The 27,001-nt window shown below is 48.0% G+C and overlaps 1 protein-coding gene across 5 annotated transcripts in view; it reads right to left on the reverse strand.

Annotated features, from left to right (window-relative positions):
* Nucleotides 1-5,503: 5,503 nt before the first annotated feature.
* The window catches only part of LOC134936159 (gastrula zinc finger protein XlCGF17.1-like), a 40,405-nt gene continuing 18,907 nt past the window's right edge, over nucleotides 5,504-27,001 (reverse strand). For all 5 annotated transcript variants that reach the window (XM_063931083.1, XM_063931082.1, XM_063931084.1 and 2 more), the window contains exon 2: nucleotides 5,504-7,497. In XM_063931083.1, coding sequence (XP_063787153.1) covers nucleotides 6,409-7,356 — 948 coding nt within the window. In that variant the 5' untranslated portion in view covers nucleotides 7,357-7,497 and the 3' untranslated portion in view covers nucleotides 5,504-6,408. The remainder of the gene's footprint in view (nucleotides 7,498-27,001) is intronic.

Raw genomic sequence — 27,001 nt, forward strand, 5'->3', positions numbered from 1 at the left:
GCACTGGCTCCTCCCCCTATGACCCTCCTCCAAGCCTCAGTTAGGATACTGTGCCCGGACGAGCGTACACAATAAGGAAGGATTTTGAATCCCGGGTAAGACTCATACCAGCCACACCAATCACACCGTATAACCTGTGATCTGAACCCAGTTAACAGCATGATAACAGAGGAGCCTCTGAAAGATGGCTCACAACAATAATAACCCGATTTTTGTAACAATAACTATGTACAAGTATTGCAGACAATCCGCACTTGGGATGGGCGCCCAGCATCCACTACGGACTATGAGAAATAGAATTATCGGTAAGTAAATTCTTATTTTCTCTAACGTCCTAAGTGGATGCTGGGGACTCCGTAAGGACCATGGGGATACCAAAGCTCCCAAACGGGCGGGAGAGTGCGGATGACTCTGCAGCACCAAATGAGAGAACTCCAGGTCCTCCTCAGCCAGGATATCAATTTTGTAGAATTTTACAAACGTATTTGCTCCTGACCAAGTAGCTGCTCGGCAAAGTTGTAAGTCGGGCAGCCGCCCAAGATGAGCCCACCTTCCTTGTGGAGTGGGCATTTACAGATTTTTGGCTGTGGCAGGCCTGCCACAGAATGTGCAAGCTGAATTGTACTACAAATCCAACGAGCAATAGTCTGCTTAGAAGCAGGAGCACCCAGCTTGTTGGGTGCACACAGGATAAACAGCGAGTCAGATTTCCTGACTCCAGCCGTCCTGGAAACATATATTTTCAGGGCACTGACAACGTCTAGCAACTTGGAGGCCTCCAAGTCCCTAGTAGCCGCAGGCACCACCAATAGGTTGGTTCAGGTGAGACGCTGAAACCACCTTGGGGAGAAACTGAGGACGAGTCCTCAATTCCGCCCTGTCCGAATGGAAAATCAGATAAGGGCTTTTTCAGGATAAAGCCGCCAATTCTGACACGCGCCTGGCCCAGGCCAGGGCCAACAGCATGACCACTTTCCATGTGAGATATTTTAACTCCACAGATTTAAGTGGTTCAAACCAATGTGACTTTTGGAACCCAAAACTACATTGAGATCCCAAAGTGCCACTGGAGGCACAAAAGGAGGCTGTATATGCAGTACCCCTTTTACAAACGTCTGAACTTCAGGGACTGAAGCTAGTTCTTTTTGGAAGAAAATTGACAGGGCCGAAATTTGAACCTTAATGGACCCCAATTTCAGGCCCATAGACACTCCTGTTTGCAGGAAATGTAGGAATCGACCCAGTTGAATTTCCTCCGTCGGGCCTTACTGGCCTCGCACCACGCAACATATTTTCGCCAATTGCGGTGATAATGTTTTTGCGGTTACATCCTTCCTGGCTTTGATCAGGATAGGGATGACTTCATCCGGAATGCCTTTTTTCCTTCAGGATCCGGCGTTCAACCGCCATGCCGTCAAACGCAGCCGCGGTAAGTCTTGGAACAGACAGGGTCCTTGCTGGAGCAGGTCCCTTCTTAGAGGTAGAGGCCACGGATCCTCCGTGAGCATCTCTTGAAGTTCCGGTTACCAAGTCCTTCTTGGCCAATCCGGAACCACGAATATAGTGCTTACTCCTCTCCATCTTATCAATCTCAGTACCTTGGGTATGAGAGGCAGAGGAGGGAACACATACCCTGACTGGTACACCCACGGTGTTACCAGAGCGTCTACAGCTTATTGCCTGAGGGTCCCTGGACCTGGCGCAATACCTGTCGAGTTTTTAATCATGTGGAAGACTTCTGGGTGAAGTCCCCACTCTCCCGGGTGGAGGTCGTGCTGAGGAAGTCTGCTTCCCAGTTGTCTACTCCCGGAATGAATACTGCTGACAGTGCTATCACATGATTTTCCGCCCAGCGAAGAATCCTTGCAGCTTCTGCCATTGCCCTCCTGCTTCTTGTGCCACCCTGTCTGTTTACGTGGGTGACTGCCGTGATGTTGTCCGACTGGATCAACACCGGCTGACCTTGAAGCAGAGGTCTTGCTAAGCTTAGAGCATTGTAAATGTCCCTTAGCTTCAGGATATTTATGTGAAGTGATGTCTCCAGGCTTGACCATAAGCCCTGGATATTCCTTCCCTGTGTGACTGCTCCCCAGCCTCGCAGGCTGGCATCAGTGGTCACCAGGACCCAGTCCTGAATGCCTAATCTGCGGCCCTCTAGAAGATGAGCACTCTGCAACCACCACAGGAGGGACACCCTTGTCCTTGGTGACAGGGTTATCCGCTGATGCATCTGAAGATGCGATCCGGACCATTTGTCCCGCAGGTCCCACTGGAAAGTTCTTGCGTGGAATCTGCCGAATGGGATTGCTTCGTAGGAAGCCACCATTTTACCCAGAACCCTTGTGCATTGATGCACTGAGACTTGGCTCGGTTTTAGGAGGTTCCTGACTAGCTCGGATAACTCCCTGGCTTTCTCCTCCGGGAGAAACACCTTTTTCTGGACTGTGTCCAGGATCATCCCTAGGAACAGAAGACACGTCGTCGGAACCAGGTGCGATTTTGGAATATTGAGAATCCAATCGTGCTGCCGCAACACTACCTGAGATAGTGCTACACCGACATCCAACTGTTCCCTGGATCTTACCCTTATCAGGGAATTGTCCAAGGAAGGGATAACTAAAATTCACTTCCTTCGAAGGAATATCATCATTTCGGCCATTACCTTGGTAAAGACCCGGGGTGCCGTGTACCATCCATACGGCAGCGTCTGAACTGATAGTGACAGTTCTGTACCATAAACCTGAGGTACCCTTGGTGAGAAGGGTAATTTTGACATGAAGGTAAGCATCCTTGATGTCCCGAGACATCATGTAGTCCCCTTCTTCCAGGTTCGCAATCACTGCTCTGAGTGACTCAATCTTGAATTTGAACCTCTGTACGTAAGTGTTCAAAGATTTTAGATTTAGAATCGGTCTCACCGAGCCGTCCGGCTTCAGTACCACAACAGTGTGGAATAATACACCGTTCCCTGTTGCAGGAGGGGTATCTTGATTATCACCTGCTGGGAATACAGCTTCTGAATGGCTTCCAAAACTGTCTCCCTGTCAGAAGGAGACATCGGTAAAGCCGACTTTAGGAAACGGCGAGGGGGAGACGTCTCGAATTCTAATTTGTACCCCTGAGATATCACCTGAAGGATCCAGGGGTCTACTTGCGAGTGAGCCCACTGCGCGCTGAAATTCATTGAGACGGGCCCCCCACCGTGCCTGATTCTGCTTGTAAAGCCCCAGCGTATACTGAGGGCTTGGCAGAGGCGGGAGAGGGTTTCTGTTCCTGGGAACTGGCTGATTTCTGCAGCCTTTTTCCTCTCCCTCTGTCACGGGGCAGAAATGAGGAACCTTTTGCCCGCTTGTCCACGAAAAGACTGCGCCTGATAATACGGTGTCTTCTCATGTTGAGAGGCGACCTGGGGTACAAACGTGGAATTCCCAGCTGTTGCCGTGGCCACCAGGTCTGAAAGACCGACCCCAAATAACTCCTCCCTTAATAAAGCAATACTTCCAAATGCCGTTTGGAATACGCATCACCTGACCACTGACGTGTCCATAACCCTCTACTGGTAGAAATGGACAACGCGCTTAGACTTGATGCCAGTCGGCAAATATTCCGCTGTGCATCACGCATATATAAAAATGCATCTTTTAAATGCTCTATAGGCAAAAATATACTGTCCCTATCTAGGGTATCAATATTTTCAGTCAGGGAATCTGACCACGCCAACCCAGCACTGCACATCCAGGCTGAGGCGATTGCTGGTCGCAGTATAACACCAGTATGTGTGTAAATACCTTTTAGGATACCCTCCTGCTTTCTATCAGCAGGATCCTTAAGGGCGGCCATCTCAGGCAAAGGTAGAGCCCTTACAAGCGTGTGAGCGCTTTATCCCCCCTAGGGGGTGTTTCCCAACGCACCCTAACCTCTGGCGGGAAAGGATATAATGCCAATAACATTTTAGAAATTATCCGTTGTTATCGGGGGAAACCCACGCATCATCACACACCTCATTTAATTTCTCAGATTCAGGAAAACTACAGGTAGTTTTTCCTCACCGAACATAATACCCCTTTTTTGGTGGTACTCGTATTATCAGAAATGTGTAAAACATTTTTCATTGCCTCAATCATGTAACGTGTGGCCCTACTGGAAGTCACATTCGTCTCTTCACCGTCGACACTGGAGTCAGTATCCGTGTCGGCGTCTATATCTGCCATCTGAGGTAACGGGCGCTTTAGAGCCCCTGACGGCCTATGAGACATCTGGACAGGCACAAGCTGAGTAGCCGGCTGTCTCATGTCAACCACTGTCTTTTATACAGAGCTGACACTGTCACGTAATTCCTTCCAACAGTTCATCCACTCAGGTGTCGACCCCCTAGGGGGTGACATCACTATTACAGGCAATCTGCTCCGTCTCCACATCATTTTTCTCCTCATACATGTCGACACAAAAGTACCGACATACAGCACACACACAGGGAATGCTCTGATAGAGGACAGGACCCCACTAGCCCTTTGGAGACAGAGGGAGAGTTTGCCAGCACACACCAGAGCGCTATATATATACAGGGATAACCTTATATAAGTGTTTTTCCCCTTATAGCTGCTGTATAGTTAATACTGCGCCTAATTAGTGCCCCCCTCTCTTTTTTTAACCCTTTCTGTAGTGTAGTGACTGCAGGGGAGAGACAGGGAGCTTCCCTCCAACGGAGCTGTGAGGGAAAATGGCGCCAGTGTGCTGAGGAGATAGGCTCCGCCCCTTTTTCGCGGACTTTTCTCCTGCTTTTTTATGGATTCTGGCAGGGGTTAAATGCATCCATATAGCCCAGGAGCTATATGTGATGCATTTTTTTCGCCATCCAAGGTGTTTTTATTGCGTCTCAGGGCGCCCCCCCCCAGCGCCCTGCACCCTCAGTGACCGAAGTGTGCTGAGAGCAATGGCGCACAGCTGCAGTGCTGTGCGCTACCTTGTTGAAGACAGGACGTCTTCTGCCGCCGATTTTCCGGACCTCTTCTGCCTTCTGGCTCTGTAAGGTGGCCGGCGGCGCGGCTCTGGGACCCATCCAAGCTGGGCCTGTGATCGTCCCTCTGGAGCTAATGTCCAGTAGCCTAAGAAGCCCAATCCACTCTGCACGCAGGTGAGTTCGCTTCTTCTCCCCTTAGTCCCTCGATGCAGTGAGCCTGTTGCCAGCAGGTCTCACTGAAAATAAAAAACCTAATCTAAAACTTTCACTAAGAAGCTCAGGAGAGCCCCTAGTGTGCACCCTTCTCGTTCGGGAACAGAGATCTAACTGAGGCTTGGAGGAGGGTCATAGGGGGAGGAGCCAGTGCACACCAGATAGTCCTAAAGCTTTCTTTAGATGTGCCCAGTCTCCTGCGGAGCCGCTATTCCCCATGGTCCTTACGGAGTCCCCAGCATCCACTTAGGACGTTAGAGAAATGTACAAGACATGAACACTTTTACTGTGCTAGTAAATAAAATAATAATTATGAAGAGACTTTAGTAGTAGGCTTACCAAACAATGTGCCCTCCGTGGGCCTTATTTAATAACATGAAGTTAAAATCAACAATGTACTGTAACCAATAGTAACCTGATATCAGCTATTTACTGTATACTGCCAGCAAACTAACAAATGTTATTTGATTGGTAGCTAAAGGATACAAAGAAGATTTTACCCACATCATTTTACTAAAAGGTACATAGTACTCATACTAGAATATAAAGGTATTCAGGAAAGAAGGCGGTATAAGAGAGAATAAATAAGAGACTTGTAAGGTATATTTACTAAATATTCTTTTTTCAAAGCCACCAATTCTAAAAAAGCAATAGAAATACAAGCAAAACAAGTCTGATTTTGTGTATATTACTACTGGTCTTTAATATCCAGCAGGGATTAGGCACTAAGAATTGGCAGCTTTGAATAACTGTTTAGTAAATATAACCCATAGGGTGAAACAGAGAAGCATACAGAGTTCCTATAGAAATTTCCAGTAATCATAGCTCTGCCAGTCAGAGAGAATCCCAGTACTTAGAGGAGCTGCTGGAACACTCTACTGAACAGAAAGCTTTCCTCTACTACTGTTACTGTAAGAAAATAAAAATTGCCTTTCTTCAAGGCATATTGGGGAGAATTCAGAGCATAAAGTACAGCAAAAAAACCCAAAACAGTTATTTATACCTTGGCAAAAATAACAAATGTATTTGCACCCGTTGAAAAGCAACATGGTTTGTCCTGGTGCAAAGTGACCGGCTTTCTCATGCTGTGCTTCCATCGCAGAATTATGTCAATTGTCATTATACAATTTAACTTATGAAACACGTGCCACATTCTAAGCATTACAGTGACTCCTCATGTGAGTAATAAGTGCTTTCTTCTTGGTAAAACACTTGCTGCATTCAGAACATGTTAATTATTTCTCTCCTGTGTGACTCTTCTGATGTCTAACTAGATTCTCTTTAAGGGTATAACACTTGTTGCACTCCGAACATTTAAATGGCTTCTCTCCTGTGTGACTCCTCTGATGTCTAACAAGATTTGACTTCTCCGAAAAACACTTCCCACATTCAGAGCACGTAAATGGTTTCTCTCTTGTGTGACTTCTCCGATGACTAATAAGTTGTTGCTTACGGATAAAACACTTGCTGCATTCAGAGCATTTAAATGGTTTCTCGCCTGTGTGAATCATCTGATGTCTAACAAGATGCGACTTCTCAATAAAACACTTGCTGCATTCAGAGCATATAAATGATTTCTCTCCTGTGTGAGTCCTCTGATGTACAACAAGTTGTTGCTTCTCGGCAAAACATTTGCTACATTCAGAGCATGCAAATGGTTTCTCCCCTGTGTGACTTCTTTGATGACTAACAAGATGTGGCTTCTGAGAAAAACACTTGCTACATTCAGAACATGTAAATGGTTTCTGTCCTGTGTGACTCCACTGATGTGTAACAAGATGTCGCTTTTTGGTGTAACTCTTGCTGCAGTCAGAGCATTTAAATGGTTTCTCTCCTGTGTGAATCATCTGATGCGTAATGAGTGTTTTTTTTCTAGAAAAACACTTGCTACACTCAGAGCATTTAAATGGTTTCTCTCCTGTGTGAACCATCTGATGAGTAACAAGACTGAACTTCCGGGAAAAACACTTGCTACACTCAGAACATTTAAATGGGTGCTCTCCTGTATGACTCATCTGATGTATGTCAAGCTGTGATTTACGTGTGAAGGTTTTGTCACACTCAGAGCACAGATATGGTTTCTCTCCTGTGTGAATCCTCTGATGTATGAGAAGATGTGTTTTAGCTGCAAAGCGTAAGTCACACTCTGAGCACTGAAGTGTTTTCTCTCTTTTGTTCTTCATTTCTTCAATGAGTATCAACTTAGTTATAATAGGTTTCTCCTATGCTCCAAATGACAACAGTTTTTGTACACCTTTCAGAGCCTTAAGAAATGATGTCTTTAGGTCGCTTGATCAGAAAATAATATCCCTTTCACAATTCACCTGCAAAAAAAAAAAAAAAAAGTATGTTAACGTTTAAAAGCTTGAGGATTACTATTTTTTTGTTAGAAATGTTATATTGTATAAGGAACATCATATATATTTATACACCATAGCAAAGATGACACATTAACTGTGCATTGTTTTTAGATGTGTCTAAATTGTTGGGATCCCACTTCCAGTATAATGTACTCCATCCTCCTGCAACAGATACTCTCTCTATACCAGGGGTGGGGAACCTTTTTTCTACCAAGGGCCATTTGTATATTTATAAAATCCTTTGGGGGCCAAACAAAAATGATCAACTTAAAAATTACCCTGCCCCCAGTAGATATGACCCCTAGTAACGCCGCTTACACACACACAAATAAAAAGAAAGAAAAAACACAATACTTACCAGCTCCGCTCCTGCTTCCGGACCCTTGCCCTCTGCCTGGCTGCGCGCTCCTCAGAACTATGGGAGAGACGTCATGACATCTCTCCCATAGCACTGCACAGGCACTCACGCACACTGCCAGAGCTCAGGAGTGAGCTCCTACCTCTGGCTGCTGCTGAGGGGAAAAATCCGGGCACCCGCTAGTGACAAAATCTCAGCGGGCGCCCGGCATCTCCCTTGGTTAGGTGAGCATGGGAGGGCAAGATCAAGTGGCTTTGCGGGCCTTATACGGCCCGCGGGCCAGAAGTTCCTCACCCCTCCTCTATACAGTACAATCGACAACTGAGAAAAATGAAGACATCACACTGGAACGTAACCGCAGTTGGCTTGAACTCTGAGCCCCACAACTGTGTTAGAGATGCACAAGAGTGACGGGGCAGTGACAGGCATTGGTGGTAGGGGGTGGAAAGAAGTTTTGGGGTGGTGGGAGAAAGATAAAAAAGTCTGAGAGGGATAAAGATAAAAAGAAAAAGGGGGATGGTGGAGACAGATATATATATATATATATATATATATAAAGTAGCAGTTCCAGACACTCAAACCAACAGCAATAGCCACGGTGCCCTCCTCGTTAGGTATTGATATAAATAGCAATAGAGGCGGCACTCTCTGGACTTGTAACCTGAGGATGAAGGATTAAATTATCCGAAACGTTAGTACTGTACGTGATGGTACAGTGTCTTTTTGTGGTTACAAAAGTCCAGAGAGTGCCGCCTCTATTGCTATATATATATATATATATATATATATATATATATATATATATAGACAAGGCAACACCAGGCATTGCAACTAGTACACAGACAGTCTACTAAAGTTTCATATAGAACCATAGATGATAATACATGCTACCAATCTAGTCAAATCTGTTATCGTCTGATGCACCATATTACCAGCATTTGCTGTCCACATAATGAAAATGGGGATAATATTAAACTCTACAATCATTCTGATCAGTAAAAGGTGTGTGGAGGAAACCAGTTTATTTAAGAGCAGATAGGAGATTTTGAAGTTATAGACACAGGTAGATTTGGTGTTTATGATTAGGGAATATCAACAAAATCTGAATTTTTTAATGTACTTATCATAAAACCCGTTTCTCAATATCCAACCGGGGGATGCTGCTTACACTGCGCATAGAGGCTGAGCACTTGTAGAAGGCATTTCATTAATTTATCCTCCCTGTCCTATACACCCCACCTACTTCAAGTAGAACACCAATTTTTTCACTAGAAAAGCTCTAAGAGTGACAACACCACATGCATACTGAAGAAGAGAACAGGAACAAATGGAAGACAATATATCATTATATAAGGGAGGAATAGCAGTTTCCCCAGAAGGACCATGAGAAAAATTATAAGTCAGTATGTAATAACACTTATTTATCCTACATTCAATCAATGGTGCAAATGCGTACACTGGGATCTCCACAGACAAGCCTAAGAATGGAGGAAATGTGCCAGAATTAGAAACAACCACTCAATTATTGTTTGGCCATCCCACCACTACAGAGTGCATGCTGGCATCAGTTCATAGTTCTGCCGTATGGGCGCGCATGTTGCCAGTGCCAACATTTAAGCCTGGTGAGCAGAAATGTGCAAAAAAAGTCCCGTTTGGGTGCCCAAATGGCGTTTTTTTGTAGCCCTGCAAGGACATAGCCAGGTTTAGCTGCTAACATAGCTAAACCTGGTGCTTTTGGCTGTGTTAACATTAATGAGTAGTGTTTCCCCTAGGAATTTTTGAGGGCAGGACGCTGGTCTGTGGGGGCACTTGTGCACGCGTCTGAAAACGGGGCGTGACTATGCAAATTGTGGGCGACAGCGTCACTTAAGGGGCCGTGGGCGGGCGGCATCACTAAAGGGGGCGTGGGCGGCTGGTGGCGTCACTAAAGGGGGTGTGGGCGGCCGGCGGCGTCATTAAAGGGGGCGTGCCTAGCACCTACGGAGATGCTGGGCTTCTTCCAAGCACTCTCTCGTAGCGTGAATGGATGCTGTGCGCATGCGCATGGCATCTATACACGGTGGGAGAGCAGTAAGCGGGCAGGCTGTTTAGCAGGGCACCGCAGAAAGGGCAGGGCGGATTTTGCCTTAATAAAATCGGGCAGGGCATGGCGCCCTGCTAAAACAGCCTAGCGTGAACACTAAATGAGCGCCTGATTGGAGCAGCAACTTAATTGCCCATTACTTTGGGTGTCCAAAAAATAGGATTTTAATTACCTACCGGTAAAACCTTTTCTCGTAGTCCATATAGGATACTGGGGTGCATTTAGTACCATGGGGAACAGACGGGTCCACTAGGAGCCTTACTTTAAGAAATCAACAGTGTGCGCTGGCTCCTCCCTCTATGCCCCTCCTACCAGACTCAGTCTAGACACTGTGCCCGAGGAGACGGACATACTTTGAAAGATGGATTTAAAAGGACAGTGGTGAGATCCGAACCAGCACATACAAAACAATAGGAAAGCCATGCTAACCCAACTTGAACAGAAACAGCTGAACTAACAACAATACTTAACCAAGTAACAGTGTAGGAAAACACGAAACACCAGGCGGCCACCCAGTATCAACTATGAACTACGAGAAAAAGGATTTACCGGTAGGTAATTAAAATCCTATTTTCTGTTTCGTCCTAGAGGATACAGGGGTCCATTTAGTACCATGGGGATTTACCAAAGCGCCCAAACTGGGTGGGAGAGTGCCTAGGTTCCTGCAGAACGGATTTACCAAACTGAAGGTCCTCAGAGGCCAAAGTATCGAACTTGTAGAACTTAGCAAACGTGTTTGAATCCGACCAAGTAGCTGCTCAGCAAAGCTGTAAAGCCGAGACACCTCGGGCAGCTGCCCAGGAAGAACCCACCGACCTAGTAGAGTGGGCCTGTATAGATCTAGGAACCAGCAAACCTGCCATAGAGTAAGCCTGCTGGAGAGTAAGCCTGATCCAGCTAGCAATAGACTGCTTTGAAGCAGAACACCCAATTTTATTGGGATCATAGAGCACAAACAGCAAGTCCGATTTTCTGTGACGAGCTGTCCGCTTCACATAGATCTTCAAAGTTCTCACAACATCCAGGGACTTTGAAGTAGTAGAGGTGTTGGTAACCACCGAAACCACAATAGGTTGGTTGATATGAAACGCAGACATCACCTTTGGAAGAAATTGCTGACAAGTTCTGAGTTCAGCTCTATCTTCATGAAAAATCAAATAAGGGCTCTTGTGGGGCAACGCCCCAATTCCGACACACGTCTTGCAGAAGCCGAGGCCAACAGTGTGACGGTCTGACACATAAGAAACTTTACGTCAACCTCCTGTAAAGGCTCAAACCATTCAGATTGTAGAGACTGCAACACCACGTTGAGATCCCAAGGTGCCGTGGGAGGCACAAAGGGTGGTTGGATGTGCAGAACACCCTTCAAGAATGTCTGAACCTCAGGGAGGGAAGCTAACTGTTTCTGGAAGAAAATGGGTAAGGCCGAAATCTGGACTTTTATGGAGCCCAGGTGTAGGCATACATCCACACCTGACTGCAGAAAAAGCATAAAACAACCCAGTTGAAATTCCACCGCAGGAAATTTCCTGTTTTCACACCAAGACACGTATTTTCTCCAAATACGGTGGTAATGTTTTTACGTTACCCCTTTTCTGGCTTAGATAGGTAGGAATTACCCTGTCCGGAATTCCTTTTCGGGCTAGAATTTGACACTCAACCTCCATGCCGTCAAATGTATCCGCTGCTTTTTATTCTTTTGAGAATTCTTGGGATCAATGGAAGTGGTGGAAACACATACACAATCTGATGGAGTTACCAGAGCGTCCACCGCCAGTGCCTGTGGGTCTCTCAACCTGGAACAATACTGACTGAGCTTCTTGTTGAGACGAGAGGCAATCATGTCGATCTGTGGAATTCCTCACCGACGGGTCAAGCACCCGAACACCTCCGCACTCTCCTGGGTGGAGGTCATGTCTGCTGAGGAAGTCTGCTTCCCATTTGTCTACTCCGGGAATGAAGATTGCGGACAACGCCACCGCGTGTCTTTCTGCCCAGAGGAGAATCCTTGTTACCGCTGACATTGCTGCTCTTCGTTCCGCCATGTCAGTTTATGTACATTACCACCGTCTCATTGTCCGACTGAACCTGGATGGCCTGATCTTGAAGATGTGATGCCTGTAAAAGGGCATTATATATGGCCCTTAGTTGCAGAATGTTGATTGGAAGAATGGTTTCCTGACCTGACCATTTTCCTTGGAACTGTTTCCCCTGGGTGACTGCTCCCCAACCTCTGAGGCTTGTATCTGGGGTTAGCAGAATCCAATTTTGAATCCCAAACCTTCGGCCCTCAGTCAGAAGTCTGAAGCTACCACAGAAGAGAAATATTGGCTCTTGGCGACAGACGTATCCTCTGGTGCATGTGGAGATGCAATCCGGACCATTTGTCGAACAGATCTAGCTGGAAGGGTCTTGCGTGAAACCTTCCACACTGCAGCGCCTCGTAAGCGGCTACCGTCTTTCCCAGAAGGCGAATGCATAGATGCACCGATATCCGGGTTTGTTTTAGAACAACCTGCACCATCGACTGGATTACCAATGCCTTTTCCAATGGAAGGAATACCCTCTGTGCCTCCGTATCCAGTATCATCCCCAGGAACGGAAGCCTCCGTGTTGGTTCCAGGTGAGATTTTGGTAGGTTCAGAATCCACCCGTGATCCCGGAGTAGTTGAAAGGGCAATGTTGTCTAACAACCGCTCCCTGGATGGTGCTTTTATCAGCAGATCGTCCAGGTACGGAATTATGTTCACTCCCCGTTTGCAGAGGAGAAACATCTCTGCCATTACCTTGAACACCCTCGGTGCCGTGGAGAGGCCAAATGGTAGGGCCTGGAACTGGTAGAGACAGTCCTGTAATGCAAACCTTAGATAAGCCTGATGAGGCGGCCAGATTGGGATATGAAGGTATGAATCCTTGATATATCCCGAGACACCAAGAATTACCCTTCCTCCAGACCCGAGATCACCGCTCTCAGAGACTCCATCTTGAAAATCTGAACACCCTTAAATACGGGTTCAGTGACTTGAGGTTTAAAACGGGTCTTACCGAACCGTACTGTTTCGGTACCACAAACAGGTTGGAATAATAACCTTTGTTTTGTAGCTGAGGTGGAACTGGAACAATGACCTGAATCTGTACCAGTTTTTGAATTGCATCCTGTAAAATTATATTTGCCTACTGAGAAGCTGGTAAGCCTGATTTGAAGAATCTGTGAGGTGGGAGTTCCTGAAACTCCAGTCTGTAACCCTGGGCGATAAGCTCTTTGACCCAGGGATCCTGGCATGATGATGCCCATATGTGACTGAAATCTCGTAATCGGGCTCCCACCTGCCTGTCTTCCAGGCAGTGCGGTCCGCCGTCATTCTGAAGGTTTTGAGGAAGCAGAACCAGAGTTCTGTTCCTGAGAACCTGCAGCTGCTTGTTTTCTGGGTTTACCTCTATTGCCTTTGAAGACTGTAGAAGAACCTTTGGTTTTATTTTTAAATTTTGCTATCCGAAAGGACTGCAGAGATGGAGCAGAGTAGGTCTTCCTAGCTGGGGGGCTGCAGAAGGAAGGTATGTAGACTTACCGCCGTAGACTTGGATATCCACCTATCCAGTTCATCTCCAAATAGGGCCTCACCTGTATATGCTGTAGGAGAAAAACAATCTCCTCCCTGGATAAGGAATCTAACCCATCAATTAGATTACATGACCATTTAGCAATGGCCCTAGTGATCCATGCAGAAGCAATAGTGGGTCTCTGGGCCACCCCAGCAGCTGTGTACAGGGATTTGAGAGTGTGCTCAATCTTGCTGTCAGCTGTGTCCTTTAAGGAGGCTGCCCCAGGGACAGGTAAGACTATCTTACGTGACAACCTAGATACCGATGCGTCAACAATCGGTGGGTTATCCCATTTTTTCCTATCCTGAGGAAAAGGGAAGGATATGAGTAATCTCTTAGGGATCTGATACTTCTTATCAGGATTAACCCCAAGTTTCTTCAGAGAGTTCAACTCTTAATGCAGGAAAAGTAGCAGAGGATTTCTTTTTTACATTAAAGTAAGACTCCTCATACTCCTCTGTCACCTTATCAGGAATTTGCAGGACATCTCGAATAGCTTCTATAAGAGCCTGTACCTCTTGTGATAGAGCTGCATCCCCCCCATTGGGTCCATCTCAACCTCCTCTGCGTCTGACACGTCGTCATCAGTGTCAGCCTGCAGGATTTGGGCCAGTGTATGCTTTTGTGAACAAATGGTAGGGGTCTGAGGTGCTGGTGTGTGCCTGAATCTCTATTCATCAGGTCAATCACAAACTGTCTTAAGTATTGCGTCTCTCTCTCTCATTCTGGGATAATTAGACATATTCAAGATCATCCCTTTAAGTGAATCCAACCATGCTGGTTCGGACCAACTAGCCGGAGAAAGTGTACTATCCTGAGTACACTGTAGTGATCCCCTGGGGAAGAAAAACACTCCGCTGTGCATGAAACACACTCCTTTGACATCTTTCATGTAAAATCACACCCACACATGCAGGAAAAGATTAAGCAAAAGTAACCCACACAGAGCCCTTCTAGCGAAACACAGAGTATGATGGAGCCAGCCACACAGCACCCTTCTTGCTAATGCCAAGCTTAGCTGGGTCGCAGACTAAGCACCCTTAATAGGGGCTTAGTATTCTAACACCACTCCCGCCCCTCACTATGACCCCCTGGTACCGCTGAAGAAATGTGGAGTCCTTGTGGAGGAGCTGTGCTTCCCTGTCAGTCTTATTAGTGTGAGCTGCAGAGGGAAAATGGTGCTGGGGAGCTGCTGGATCCGCTCATAGTGAAGCCCCTCCCGCTGAATGGCGCGTGGTCTTCCCGGTTTTTTATACTGGCTGAGGTGTTTGTGATGCTTAACAGCGAGTTAGAACCCCTGTAAGCTGTACTGCCAAGTGTGGCTATTATTAGTGGCTCAGCTCGCCCCTCACAGCGGAACACACACACAGCATGTTGCCCTGAGCCTGGAGACGCAGCCTGCATTCCACCGCTGCACTCCATATCCTGATGCCGCCATTACAGCCTGTGACCTGCTAACTTGGACGCCTGCCACCTACTCACCTCTCTTCTTACTTCTGGCTGTTAGGGGTGGCGGCGTGCTGCGGGAATGTATGCTCGCCGTGGTGGGGCTTGCGAATGGTTCCCTCAGGAGCTCAGTGTCCTGTCAGCAGGGAACGGAACCATTATCCCTATAGGAGGTTGTGCCATTCACCCCCTAAGTCCCACGAAGCAGACAGGCTGCTGCCAACCAGCCCTGTCTGAAAATAACAAACAGAAAATAAATGCAGAAAACTCTTCAGGAGCTTCCCTAAGCATGACCGGCTCCTTTTCTAAACGGAGTCTGGTAGGAGTGGCATAGAGGGAGGAGCCAGCACACACTGTTTATTTCTTAAAAGTGCCCAAGGTTTCTAGTGGACCAGTCTATACCCCCATGGTACTAAATGGACCCCAGTATCCTCTAGAACGTAAGAGAAAAAAACAATTAAATCAGCTTCAAAATTTATTTAACCGGTAAAATTTTGTACATTTGTGCAGAGAGGACTAGATCGCTGCCTTGCATAGCTGTTCAGCTGAGGCCACCAGCCCTCAATAACATGAGTAGAATAAGACCGAATGTTCTCTGGCACAGGATTCTATGCAGAAACATATGACCACTGATTAGTAGTGGTAAGCCATCTTACTACCATTTGGATGCTGGCCAACCACATTTATAAGCATCATACAGAACACAGAGAAAATCCATTTTATGAATGGATGCAGTCTGATCAATGTATATCAGTAAGGCTCGAGCCACATGCAAGAAGAGATGAATATACTGCTGAAATACTGGCAGGATAACTTCCTGATTTAAATGGAATGCAGACACAAATCATCTGTAGTCTCAAAGACCTGGGTAAAGGACTGAAAGTCCAAAATGAAGGCCAGTTTCCGTTGAAAGAGGACAAAAAGGGATGTGGATTGATAATTTTCAATAGACAGTCAAAGCTCCTCATCCAAGCCAACATTTACATAACTTGGAGGTGCAGTACACGGATATGGGGTTCAGAGCCCCCTGTGTTCACACCTGATTATGTAGGGCTTCCATACAGAGTGGTAGATCCGAGTCTTTGTATGCTTTCAAGATAGAACCACAATCTGAATGACTTAACTAAAAAACGAGATTTATGGTAAGAACTTACCTTTGTTAAATCTCTTTCTGCGAGGTACACTGGGCTCCACAAGGATAGACATTGGGGTGTAGAGTAGGATCTTGATCCGAGGCACCAACAGGCTCAAAGCTTTGACTGTTCCCAGAATGCACAGCACCGCCTCCTCTATAACCCCGCCTCCCTGCACAGGAGCTCAGTTTTTAGTTAACCAGCCCAATGCAGTAGCAGGAAAAGAGACGACAATGGTTAGTAGCCACTTACACCACACTCTCACGACAAGAGAAGTGTCAGCGGCTAATGCCATACCAACCCAAAGAAGCGAAGTGCGTCAGGGTGGGCGCCTTGTGGAGCCCAGTGTACCTCGCAGAAAGAGATTTAACAAAGGTAAGTTCTTACCATAAATCTTGTTTTCTGCTGCGGGGTACACTGGGCTCAACAAGGATAGACATTGGGGATGTCCTAAAGCAGTTCCTTATGGGAGGGGACGCACTGTAGCAGGCACAAGAACCCGGCGTCCAAAGGAAGCATCCTGGGAAGCGGCAGTATCAGAGGCATAAAACCTTACAAACGTGTTCACTGAGGACCACGTAGCCGCCTTGCACAATTGTTTGAAGGGTCGCACCACGGCGGGCCGCCCAAGAAGGTCCAACAGACCGAGTAGAATGGGCTGTAATGTGAGCAGGAACCGACAGACCAGCCCTCACATAAGCATGTGCAATCACCATTCTAATCCATCTGGCCAAAGTTTGCTTGTGAGCAGGCCAGCCCCGTTTGTAAAATCCAAACAGTACAAAGAGAGAATCAGATTTCTTAATAGAAGCAGTTCTCTTCACATAGATACGGAGAGCCCGTGCCACATCCAAAGACCTCTCTTTGGGAGACAGATCAGGAGAAACAAGTGCCGGAACCACAATCTCCTGGTTAAGGTGGAACGAGGAAATCACCTTAGGTAAATATCTGGGACGAGTCTTAAGAACCGCCCGGTCACGGTAAAATATCAGATATGGGGAACTACAGGACAAGGCACCCAAATCCGACACTCTTATAGCTGAAGCAATAGCCAGCAGAAACACCACCTTAAGGGAAAGCCACTTAAGATCAGCTGAACCAAGAGGTTCAAACGGAGACTCTTGTAACACCTCCAAAACCACCGACAAGTCCCAAGGAGCCACAGACGGGACATAGGGAGGTTGGATACGCAACACACCCTGAGTAAAGGCACGCACATCAGATAAGGTCGCAATTTTTCTCTGAAACCACACCGACAAGGCAGAAATATGAACCTTGAGGGAGACCAGACACAGGCCTAAGTCCAGGCCCTGCTGAAGAAAAGTCAACAACTTGGCCGTACTAAACTTGGAAGCATCATAATTGTTAGATGCGCACCAAACAAAGTAAGAATGCCAGACCCTATAGTAAATCCGAGGAGAAGCCTGTTTCCGGGCCCGCAACATAGTTTGAATGACCGCCTCAGAAAACCCTTTCGCCCTCAAGACGGAAGCTTCAAGAGCCACGCCATCAAAGACAGCCGGGCTAGGTCCTGGTAGACACAGTGGACCTGAACGAGAAGGTCTGGGCGTTGAGGAAGTAGAATTGGACGCTCTGACGATAGACCCTGCAGTTCTGAGAACCAGTGCCGTCTGGGCCACGCCGGAGCTATGAGAAGCAGAATCCCTCTTTCTTGCTTGAGCTTCCGAATTACCCTGGGCAAGAGTGACACTGGAGGGAACACGTACGGAAGCCGAAACCTCCACGGCACCGCTAGCGCATCCACGAATGCTGCTTGAGGATCCTTTGTCCTTGCTCCGAAGACTGGAACCTTGTGACTGTGTCGAGACGCCATCAGATCTACGTCTGGTAGGCCCCACATTTCCACTAGGAGTTGAAACACTTCTGGATGGAGGCCCCACTCGCCGGCATGTACGTCCTGACAACTGAGAAAGTCCGCTTCCCAATTCAGGACTCCCGGAATGAAGATTGCCGATATGGCCGGTAGATGGCGATCCGCCCAATGTAGAATCCGTGAGACTTCCTTCATTGCCAGATGGCTTCGAGTGCCACCTGGATGATTTATGTAAGCCACTGTGGTGGCGTTGTCCGACTGCACTTGAACAGGACAGGACGGTTCTGAATTAAATGCTGGGCTAGGTTCAATGCATTGAAGTCCGCCCGAAATTCCAGAATGTTGATCGAGAGGAGGGACTCCTCCTTGGTCCACCGACCATGAAGGGAGTGTTGCACCAGCACTGTGCCTCAACCTCTTAGACTGGCATCTGTCGTCAACAGGACCCAGTTGGATATCCAGAAGGGACGGCCACTGCACAATTGTTGGTCCTGGAGCCACCAAAGCAGCGACAGACGGACCTCCGGAGTCAATGAGATAATTTGAGACCTGATCAGGTGAGGCAGGCTGTCCCACTTGGCTAGAATCAGCCTCTGGAGGGGGCGAGAATAGAATTGAGCATACTCCACCATGTCGAATGCGGATACCATGAGGCCAAGCACATGCATCGCCGAATGTATCGACACTTGCAGACGAGAAAGGAAGCAACGAATCCTGTCCTGAAGCTTCAGGACTTTCTTCTGACAAGAACAACCTCTGGTTGTGAGTGCCCAATAGCGCTCCCAGATGCACCATGCTCTGAGCAGGGACCAGGGTGGATTTCTTCCAGTTGATGAGCCACCCGTGGGCTTGTAGAAACCGGACCGTCATATCTAGATGACGTAGGAGAAGTTCTGGGGAATTTGCCAGGATTAACAAGTCGTCCAGATACGGCAGTATCCTGACCCCTTGACGGCGGAGTAGCACCATCATCACCGCCATGAGTTTGGTGAAGACTCGCGGAGCAGTTGTTAAACCAAAAAGGTAATGCCCGAAACTGGTAATGGAGGTTGCCAATCGCAAACCTCAGGTATTGCTGATGTGACGCTGCTATAGGAATATGCAGGTAAGCATCATGTATATCTAGGGAGACCATGTAGTTCCCAGGTTCCAAGGCCAGAACTATAGAGCGAAGGGTTTCCATACGGAACTTGGAAACCTTCACAAACCTGTTCAATGCCTTGAGGTTGAGAATGGGCCTGGAGGACCCATTCGGTTTCGGGACTAGAAACAGCGGAGAATAGTACCCCCGGCCCCTCAAAATCAATGAAGGGGGGGAGGGGTGTCAGTTTTTGAAGGCTATGGCGTAACCTCGAGTGACGACTTCCTGTACCCAGGCATCTGAAGTGGTTTTCAACCATTGCTGGGTATACCTTAGAAGCCGGCCCCCCACCCTGGGATTCCCCAGAGGGAGGCCCGCCTCGTCATGCGGCAGGCTTATCGGCCTTGGAAGCTGGCTGACGGCCGCCCAAGCTCTGTTGGGCTTTGGCTTACCAGGTTTGGAAGTATGGGCCTGCTTGTTGTACGCCTGACCTTTTGCTTTATCTGAAGGATGAAACGGGCGAAAGGAAGTACCTTTAGCCTTCGACACAGAAGGAGCGTTACTTGGTAGACAGGCAGTTTTGGCAGTAGCCAAGTCAGCCACTATCTTATTTAAGTCCTCCCCAAACAGAATATTTCCCTTAAAAGGGAGTACCTCCAGGGTTTTTCTAGAGTCCAGATCCACAGACCAGGATCTCAGCCACACTATCCGGCGAGCCAGGAATGACGTAGTAGAGGCCTTGGCTGCTAAAATACCGGCATCAGAAGCCGCCTCTTTAATATAGCGAGAAGCTGTGACAATATATGACAAGCATTGTCTAGCATGACAGAGGAGATTTCAGCTTCTAACTCCAAGGCCCATGCTTCAATAGCCTCTGCAGCCCATGTTGCTGCAATAGTGGGCCCTTGTACAGCACCCGTGAGGGTGTAAATCCCTTTCAGACAACCCTCCACACGTTTATCCGTAGTCTCTTTTAGAGACGTGACGGTAGTGACAGGTAGAGCTGAGGAAACCACCATCCTAGCCACATGTGAGTCAACTGGAGGAGGCGTTTCCCAATTCTTAGACAGGTCTGGTGCGAGGGGATAGCGAGCCAGCATCTTCTTGTGAGGCACAAACTTCGTACCCGGGTTTTCCCAGGGTTCCTGACGTATATCCACTAGGTGGTCAGAGTGAGGTAAAACTTCTTTAACCACCTTCTGACGCTTGAACCTATCTGGTTTCTTAGGAGGGACGGATGGCTCGGGATCATCCGTAATCTGTAGAATTAACTTAATAGCCTCCAAAAGATCAGGAACATCCACATGTGAACTACCCTCCCCATCAGCAGTATCTGAGTCAGAACCTGTGGGATCAGTGTAAGTGCCGGCTTCATCAGACAAGGTGTCAGTGACAGCAGTGGATTGTGAGGAGACAAGAGCTCGCTTAGAGGACCCTTTGGGTTTAGGCGAGCGATGGTCAGACTTCTTAGTAGTCAGGGACTGGTTCAACTTCCTCAATTGAGCAGATAAATCGTCCGCCCATGGCGGGTTAGCTGCAGGGACCACATACGGCTGCACCGGCATAGGGGGTCCCATAGGGGGTGTTAAGTTTATTAACAAGCGTATGTAGAAGCGTGGAAAAAGCGGCCCACGGTGGGTCATTATGTACCTCCGTTGCCACAGTCCCACTGGGGGGTAAGGATCCCCAGAAACAGAGCCCACAGCTGCTATATTTTCCTTATAGGGGTCTGTGGCTTCAGTAACACCTGCAGTATGTTCAGCCCCAGAACCGTTACCGTCAGAAGCAGACATGATATAACTTGCAGTATCAGGTAACACAGCACAATACCTCTTACCCAAACCCCTGCGCAGTGTAGTCAGAACTAGCAGAGATAAAGGAGAGATATGGTGACTAAATCACAGAGAAAAATACGTATTAAAGTATATCTTTGTGAAAATCCTATATCAATATAAAACCTGGTTCACCAAGCCCCCTCAGGTTATAGAATATAGGGATAGCAAGTTGAGTGAAAGACACAAAATGGACACCACTCAGCTAGCTAATGCACACACAGATAGTAATAAACTCTGCATTGTACAACTGTGACTAACAATAACACTGCACTGGACTAGCTTATAATAAGATTTTACTCACCGGTAAATCTATTTCTCGTAATCCGTAGTGGATGCTGGGTACTCCGTAAGGACCATGGGGAATAGACGGGCTCCGCAGGAAACTGGGCACTCTAGAGAAAGATTTAGGACTACCTGGTGTGCACTGGCTCCTCCCCCTATGACCCTCCTCCAAGCCTCAGTTAGGACACTGTGCCCGGAAGAGCTGACACAATAAGGAAGGATTTTGAATCCCGGGTAAGACTCATACCAGCCACACCATATAACTCGTGATAGGAACCCCGGTTAACAGTATGATAACAATGGAGCCTCTGAACAGATGGCTCGCAATAACAACCCGATTTTTGTAACAATAACTATTTACAAGTATTGCAGACAATCGGCACTTGGGATGGGCGCCCAGCATCCACTACGGACTACGAGAAATAGATTTACCGGTGAGTAAAATCTTATTTTCTCTGACGTCCTAGTGGATGCTGGGTACTCCGTAAGGACCATGGGGATTATACCAAAGCTCCCAAACGGGCGGGAGAGTGCGGATGACTCTGCAGCACCGAATGAGAGAACTCCAGGTCCTCCTCAGCCAGGGTATCACATTTATAAAATCTTGCAAACGTGTTTGCCCCTGACCAAGTAGCAGCTCGGCAAAGTTGTAAAGCCGAGACCCCTCGGGCAGCCGCCCAAGATGAGCCCACCTTCCTTGTGGAATGGGCTTTTACAGATTTAGGCTGCGGTAGTCCCACCGCAGAATGCGCCAGCTGAATAGTGCTACAAATCCAGCGCGCGATAGTCTGCTTAGAAGCAGGTGCACCCAGCTTGTTGGATGCATATAAAATAAACAGCGAGTCAGTTTTCCTGACTCCAGCCGTCCTGGAAACATACATTTTCAGGGCCCTGACTACGTCCAGAAACTTGGAATCCTCCAAGTCCCTAGTAGCCGCAGGCACCACAATAGGTTGGTTCAAGTGAAGAGCTGATACCACCTTCGGTAGAAACTGAGGACGAGTCCTCAACTCTGCCCTATCCATATGGAAAATCAGATAGGGGCTTTTACAGGACAAAGCCGCCAATTCTGACACACGTCTGGCCCAAGCCAGAGCCAACAACATAACCACTTTCCACGTGAGATATTTTAAATCCACAGTCTTAAGTGGCTCAAACCAATGTGATTTCAGGAACTCCAAAACCACATTGAGATCCCAAGGTGCCACTGGGGGCACAAAAGGAGGCTGAATATGCAGAACTCCATTGACAAAAGTCTGAACTTCAGGCAGTGAAGCCAGTTCTTTTTGGAAGAAAATCGACAGGGCCGAGATCTGGACTTTAATGGACCCCAATTTGAGGCCCAAAGTCACACCTGCTTGCAGGAAATGTAGGAATCGACCCAGTTGAAATTCCTCCGTTGGGGCCTTCTTGGCCTCACACCACGCAACATATTTTCGCCAAATGCGGTGATAATGTTTTGCGGTGACATCCTTCCTGGCTTTGATCAGGGTAGGGATGACTTCCTCCGGAATACCTTTTTCCTTTAGGATCCGGCGTTCAACCGCCATGCCGTCAAACGCAGCCGCGGTAAGTCTTGGAACAGACAGGGTCCCTGCTGCAGCAGGTCTTGTCTGAGCGGCAGAGGCCAAGGGTCCTCTGCAAGCATCTCTTGAAGTTCCGGGTACCAAGTTCTTCTTGGCCAATCCGGAGCCACGAGAATAGTTCTCACTCCTCGCCTTCTTATTATTCTCAGTACCTTGGGTATGAGAGGCAGAGGAGGAAACACATAAACCGACTGGTACACCCACGGTGTCACTAGAGCGTCCACAGCGATCGCCTGAGGGTCCCTTGACCTGGCGCAATACCTTTTTAGCTTTTTGTTGAGGCGGGACGCCATCATGTCCACCTGTGGTTTTTCCCAACGGTTGACCAGCATTTGGAAAACTTCTGGATGAAGTCCCCATTCTCCCGGGTGGAGGTCGTGCCTGCTGAGGAAGTCTGCTTCCCAGTTGTCCACTCCCGGAATGAATACTGCTGTCAGTGCTAACACATGATTTTCTGCCCATCGGAGAATCCTTGTGGCTTCTGCCATTGCCCTCCTGCTTCTTGTGCCGCCCTGTCTGTTTACATGGGCGACCGCCGTGATGTTGTCTGACTGGATCAGCACCGGCCGGTTCTGAAGCAGGGGTCTTGCTTGACTTAGGGCATTGTAAATGGCCCTTAGCTCCAGAATATTTATGTGAAGCGAAATCTCCTGATTTGACCACAGTCCTTGGAAATTTCTTCCCTGTGTGACTGCCCCCCAGCCCCGAAGGCTGGCATCCGTGGTCACCAGGACCCAGTCCTGTATTCCGAATCTGCGGCCTTCTAGTAGATGAGCCCTCTGCAGCCACCACAGCAGCGACACCCTGGTTCTTGCCGACAGGGTTATCCGCTGTTGCATCTGGAGATGGGACCCGGACCATTTGTCCAACAGGTCCCACTGGAAAGTCCTTGCGTGGAATCTTCCGAATGGAATTGCCTCGAACGAAGCTACCATTTTTTCCAGGACTCGTGTGCATTGATGTACCGACACCTGTCCCGGTTTTAGGATGTCTCTGACTAGAGATGACAACTCCTCGGCTTTTTCCACTGGAAGAAACACTCTTTTCTGGTCTGTGTCCAGAATCATTCCCAGGAACAGAAGACGTGTCGTCGGGACCAGCTGTGACTTTGGAATATTGAGAATCCAGCCGTGCTGTTGTAGCACTTCCCGAGAAAGTGCTACCCCCACTACCAACTGTTCCTTGGACCTCGCCTTTATCAGGAGATCGTCCAAGTACGGGATAATTGAAACTCCTTTCTTGCGAAGGAGTATCATCATTTCGGCCATTACCTTGGTAAAGACCCTCGGTGCCGTGGACAAGCCAAACGGCAGTGTCTGGAACTGATAGTGACAGTCCTGTACCACAAATCTGAGGTACTCCTGGTGAGGAGGGTAAATGGGGACATGTAGGTACGCATCCTTGATGTCCAGGGAGACCATGTAATCCCCCTCGTCCAGGCTCGCAATAACCGCCCTGAGCGATTCCATCTTGAACTTGAACCTTTTGATATAAGTGTTCAAGGATTTTAAATTTAAGATGGGTCTCACCGAACCGTCCGGTTTCGGTACCACAAACATTGTGGAATAGTAACCCTTTCCTTGCTGAAGGAGGGGTACCTTGACAATCACTTGCTGTGAATACAGTTTTTGAATAGCCACCAACACTGCCTCCCTGGCAGAGGGAGTTGCCGGTAAGGCAGATTTTAGGAAACGGCGGGGGGGAGACGTCTCGAATTCCAGCCTGTACCCCTGAAGTACTACTTGAAGGACCCAGGGATCCACCTGTGAGAGAGCCCACTGTGCGCTGAAATTTCTGAGACGGGCCCCCACCGTACCCGGGTCCGCCTGAGCAGCCCCAGCGTCATGCTGTGGACTTACCGGACGCAGGGGAGGACTTCTGCTCTTGGGAACTAGCTGTGTGTTGCAGCTTTTTTCCTCTACCTTTGCCTCTCGGCAGAAAGGATGAACCTCTAGCCCTCTTGCTTTTCTGGGGCCGAAAGGACTGTACCTGATAATACGGTGCTTTCTTTTGCTGTGGGGCAGCCTGTGGCAAAAAGGTCGATTTCCCAGCAGTAGCTGTGGACACGAGGTCCGAAAGACCATCCCAAAACAGTTCCACCCCCTTATAGGGCAAAACCTCCATGTGCCGCTTTGAGTCGGCATCGCCAGACCATTGCCGAGTCCATAACCCCCTTCTGGCGGCAATGGACATAGCGCTTATTCTTGATGCCAGCCGGCAAATATCCCTCTGTGCATCACGCATGTATAAGACTGCATCTTTTATGTGCTCAATCGTCAGCAAAATATTGTCTCTATCCATAGTATCAATATTATCCGACAGGGAATCTGACCACGCAGCAGCAGCACTGCACATCCAAGCTGATGCAATCGCTGGTCGCAATATAATGCCCGTGTGTGTGTAAATAGCTTTTAGGGTAGCTTCCTGCTTTCTATCAGCAGGTTCCTTCAGGGTGGCCGTATCCGGAGACGGTAGTGCCACCTTCTTTGATAAGCGTGTCAGCGCCTTATCTACCCTAGGGGGTGTTTCCCAACGTGACCTATCCTCTGGCGGGAAAGGGTACGCTGCCAATAACCGTTTTGAAATTATTAATTTCTTAACGGGGGAAGTCCACGCTTCCTCACATACCTCATTTAATTCCTCAGATGCAGGAAAAAATAAGAATTTACTTACCGATAATTCTATTTCTCGTAGTCCGTAGTGGATGCTGGGGACTCCGTCAGGACCATGGGGAATAGCGGCTCCGCAGGAGACAGGGCACAAAAATAAAGCTTTAGGATTAGGTGGTGTGTACTGGCTCCTCCCCCTATGACCCTCCTCCAAGCCTCAGTTAGGATACTGTGCCCAGACGAGCGTACACAATAAGGAAGGATATTGAATCCCGGGTAAGACTCATACCAGCCACACCAATCACACCGTATAACTTGTGATCTGAACCCAGTTAACAGTATGACAAACGTAGGAGCCTCTGAACAGACGGCTCACAACAATAACAACCCGAATTTGTTTGTAACAATAACTATGTACAAGTATTGCAGACAATCCGCACTTGGGATGGGCGCCCAGCATCCACTACGGACTACGAGAAATAGAATTATCGGTAAGTAAATTCTTATTTTCTCTAACGTCCTAAGTGGATGCTGGGGACTCCGTCAGGACCATGGGGATTATACCAAAGCTCCCAAACGGGCGGGAGAGTGCGGATGACTCTGCAGCACCGAATGAGAGAACTCAAGGTCCTCCTCAGCCAGGGTATCAAATTTGTAGAATTTTGCAAACGTGTTTGCCCCTGACCAAGTAGCAGCTCGGCAGAGTTGTAATGCCGAGACCCCCCGGGCAGCCGCCCAGGATGAGCCCACTTTCCTTGTGGAATGGGCCTTGACAGATTTAGGTTGTGGCAAGCCTGCCACAGAATGTGCAAGTTGAATTGTGCTACAAATCCAACGAGCAATCGTCTGCTTAGAAGCAGGAGCACCCATCTTGTTGGGTGCATACAATATAAACAGTGAGTCAGACTTTCTGACTCCCGCCGTTCTTGAAATATATATTTTCAATGCCCGGACCACGTCCAACAACTTGGAATCCTCCAAATCGTTAGTAGCCGCAGGCACCACAATAGGCTGGTTCAGGTGAAACGCTGACACCACCTTAGGCAGAAAATGAGGACGCGTCCGCAGTTCTGCCCTGTCCGTATGGAAAATCAGATATGGGCTCTTATATGATAAAGCCGCCAATTCTGATACTCTCCTGGCTGAAGCCAGGGCCAGTAGCATGGTTACTTTCCATGTAAGATACTTCAACTCCACCGATTTGAGCGGCTCAAACCAATGGGATTTGAGAAAATCCAAGACTACATTAAGATCCCACGGTGCCACTGGGGGCACAACCGGGGGCTGTATATGTAGTACTCCTTTTACAAAAGTCTGGACTTCAGGAACTGAAGCCAATTCTTTCTGGAAGAAAATCGACAGGGCCGAAATTTGAACCTTAATGGACCCCAATTTGAGGCCCATAGACAATCCTGTTTGCAGGAAATGTAGGAATCGACCCAGTTGAAATTCCTCCGTGGGGGCCTTCCTGGCCTCACACCACGCAACATATTCCGGAATGCCTTTTTCCCTTAGAATTCGGCGTTCAACCGCCATGCCGTCAAACGCAGCCGCGGTAAGTCTTGGAATAGACACGGTCCCTGCTGAAGCAGGTCCCGTCTTAGAGGTAGAGGCCACG

The sequence above is a fragment of the Pseudophryne corroboree genome, chromosome 6, assembly GCF_028390025.1.
Source record: "Pseudophryne corroboree isolate aPseCor3 chromosome 6, aPseCor3.hap2, whole genome shotgun sequence".
NCBI lineage: Eukaryota > Metazoa > Chordata > Amphibia > Anura > Myobatrachidae > Pseudophryne > Pseudophryne corroboree.